Genomic DNA, 2,827 nt, shown 5'->3' on the forward strand with positions numbered 1-2,827 from the left:
GGCAGTCAAGCAGTCCAATATTGTCAATGATCATCAATTGGGCACAATGACTGGAAAATGCATCAATGGTAGCACCTTGAAACATATGAAGATGATAAAAGATGTTTTCAAGCTGGAGACTGATCTTAAGAAATCATTTGGTGTATCCAACTTAATGGATGATTTTCCTCCAATCTGCAGACAAGATCCTCCTGAAGTTAGAGCTCATTATGTGTATGAGCACTGGCAAAGAACTGGAGAAACTATCAAGTATGATGACATTCCAGAAACAATGTTTGGTGGTGCTTTGCATGTTGCTATAAAGAGGAAATCAAAGAAGAAAGCAACTTCAGAAGCTGATGATGATGAATAAGCTTCTGAACAAAAGAAGAAGAAGGCCAAGAAAGCAAAGGATGCTCCTCAAGAACAAGCAACTGGTTCTGATGTGCCATCCATTCAAGATGAAGTTCAGGACTTAGAACCTGCTAAGATTCTGAATAGAAGAACCAGAAGCGGCAAGTCAGTTGGCTCTTCACAATCTCTACCTCCTCAACCATCAATTCTTAAGAAGAAGAGGAAGCATAGTGTAAGGAAACTGAAGGAGTCTACATATGTGATGGAAGAGGATGATCAAGTAGAAGCTGCAACTGAGTTGGTCACTAGAGAAGTCAGAAGGAAGAAAGCTGCTGATACTGCTGCTGCTTTACAAAAGCACTTGAGATTGCTGAAGATATTGAGGTTCCTGCTGAATCATTACTGAAGGAATCAGCAATTGAAGCTGCTCAGAAGGTAGTTGAGCTAACTGGGAGTTTGCAATAGCTTGTAGTGGCAGATGAGATACTGAAGACTGCTAAAGATGTTCAGAGGAAGGAAGCTACTTGTTTAGAAGCTGATGCTTCAGAAGCAACAAGAGGTAACACTGAATCTCATAACATCTCTAATGTAATAGAAATAGAATCTAGTTCAACCTCAGCCTCTCACTCAACCTCTGTTTCAACCTCCTCAGACATAGATGATATTCCCTTGAATAGAGTCTATGCAAACTTACAAAAATCCTTATCCCCATCATCATCTACCAAGAACAAGAAAAAGCCTGATGATGATACATTTGTGCCTATGTATCCATCTGTTGTTGATAGAATATATGAGATGGCACAAATGAGGTTTAATGTTTATGCAAGACTACCTGCCAATCATCCTCTACAAGCACCAATGATTGAGCCACTTCAATTTATACCTGCTGATGCAAAGGTTGTAGGTGAACTAGCAGAGCCTGAGTCTTCCAATCATGAGGTATCATCATCTCATCCCAAACCAACAACCCAAACCAGTGACCCATCTGTTTTACAAGAACTGGCTAATCACTATCAAGGTGAATTACCAGGTTTTGAGCCAAGCTTAGAAAGAGCCTCTGAAATAGCTTGTGATGAAGTTACTTTAGAAAGCCCCCAACAACATGAACCTAAATTAGAAATGGCCTCAAATACCTGTACTGATTTGATTATTCACCCTGAAATTCAACAATACCATCTTAATGTAACACACTCCAATATATCTTTTGGTATTGATTTGAAGAACTTAGCCAACAAAAAAACATTCATCCTAGAACAACATGCTTCTGATAATCATCCTTCCTTATCAGAAGAATCAACTTTTGTTGTGCAGCCCATCAATTTAGCTCCACCTTCACAAGCTACATTTGTTTCTCAACCTTCACATTAACACTCTAAAGAACCTGATTCTATGATTACATCAGATTCTTCTAATGATGAAGATGAACAACCTACTCAATGGTTTAGGCCTGGATTCCTAAATAAACCCTTAAGCTCATCTTCACCTTTTGTTCTAGAGTCTATTCATGATCCTCCCTATGTTCCTGCTATTGAGGCCAACACCTCAATAATCATAGCTACTGAACCTACCCAAATTGCTGACAACATGTCCTTAGACTTACCTTCTTCTTCCACTCAAACTTGTCCACCTGTCCAAACCACAAATGTCTCATTACCACCTACCCTTTTACTAGATTTCACTATATTGCAAGAGGTATGTGAAAATATTTTTAAGGATCTGAACAAGTTAGTGAAGACCAGGAACAACCTTGTCCATGAGAATGATTATGTAAATGAATGGACAAGACTGAGAACCAGAGTATACAATGTCATGTGTGAGCTTCAGAAGACCTCTTTGGAAGCACATGATAAAGCTGTGAAATCTCTCAATGAATGTTTTTCAGAAGTTGTCAAGAATATGGAGCATATAGAAATCAACAGGAATAAGGAGAAGAGAAAGCTATACATATCAGGCACCCCTATCTTCTTGGATGCTTCTGGTATCATTTCTTCAAGTATGCATTCTGAGAATCTGGATCTCAAATGGTTGACTAAGCTAAAAGTCCAAACAGATTCTCCAATACTTGAAAAGTTGAAGAATGATTCTGAGCTAGAGAAAGAGAACAAGCAGCTGAAGAAAGAACTCATAGAGCAAAGATTTTTATTTACTGAATACAAGAGAAAGACATATGCTCTACTGGAAGAAGCAAGAATCAGAGAAGAAAATCTTATCATGAGTAACCATGAGTTCAAAGAAGAAATGAAGAAGCAATCAGAAACAACAAACAGTTTGATTAAAGATCTGATGTAAGTGGTCCAGAAACAAGCCAAGCCTTAGATTGCACACCTTATTTTTAGCTTGTTTACTCTTGTTTGTGTTTCTGGAACTGAATATTTTGTTTTGCTTCTGACTATGTTTTTGCTTCTAAACTTATTATATACTAGATTTTTGACCCGTGCTCCGCTCGGGTTTATTGTAAAGGGATTGACATACGAATAATAAAATGCAATATATA

At 38.0% G+C, this 2,827-nt stretch overlaps 1 protein-coding gene across 1 annotated transcript; it reads left to right on the top strand.

Moving 5' to 3' along the window:
- Window positions 1-1,722: 1,722 nt before the first annotated feature.
- LOC146947044 (uncharacterized) lies at window positions 1,723-2,622 on the top strand. Its single transcript, XM_085748367.1, has one exon. The coding sequence runs from the start codon at window positions 1,723-1,725 to the stop codon at window positions 2,620-2,622; it is 900 nt and encodes a 299-aa protein (XP_085604493.1).
- The last annotated feature ends 205 nt before the right edge of the window (window positions 2,623-2,827 follow it).

The sequence above is a fragment of the Medicago sativa genome, chromosome 2 (genome assembly GCF_051527215.1).
Source record: "Medicago sativa cultivar Bolivia chromosome 2, Bolivia_mono, whole genome shotgun sequence".
Lineage (NCBI taxonomy): Eukaryota > Viridiplantae > Streptophyta > Magnoliopsida > Fabales > Fabaceae > Medicago > Medicago sativa.

Excerpts from the sequence above, each read along its gene's own strand:
- LOC146947044 (XM_085748367.1), top strand. The coding sequence starts at position 1,723 with ATGATTACATCAGATTCTTCTAATGATGAAGATGAACAACCTACTCAA.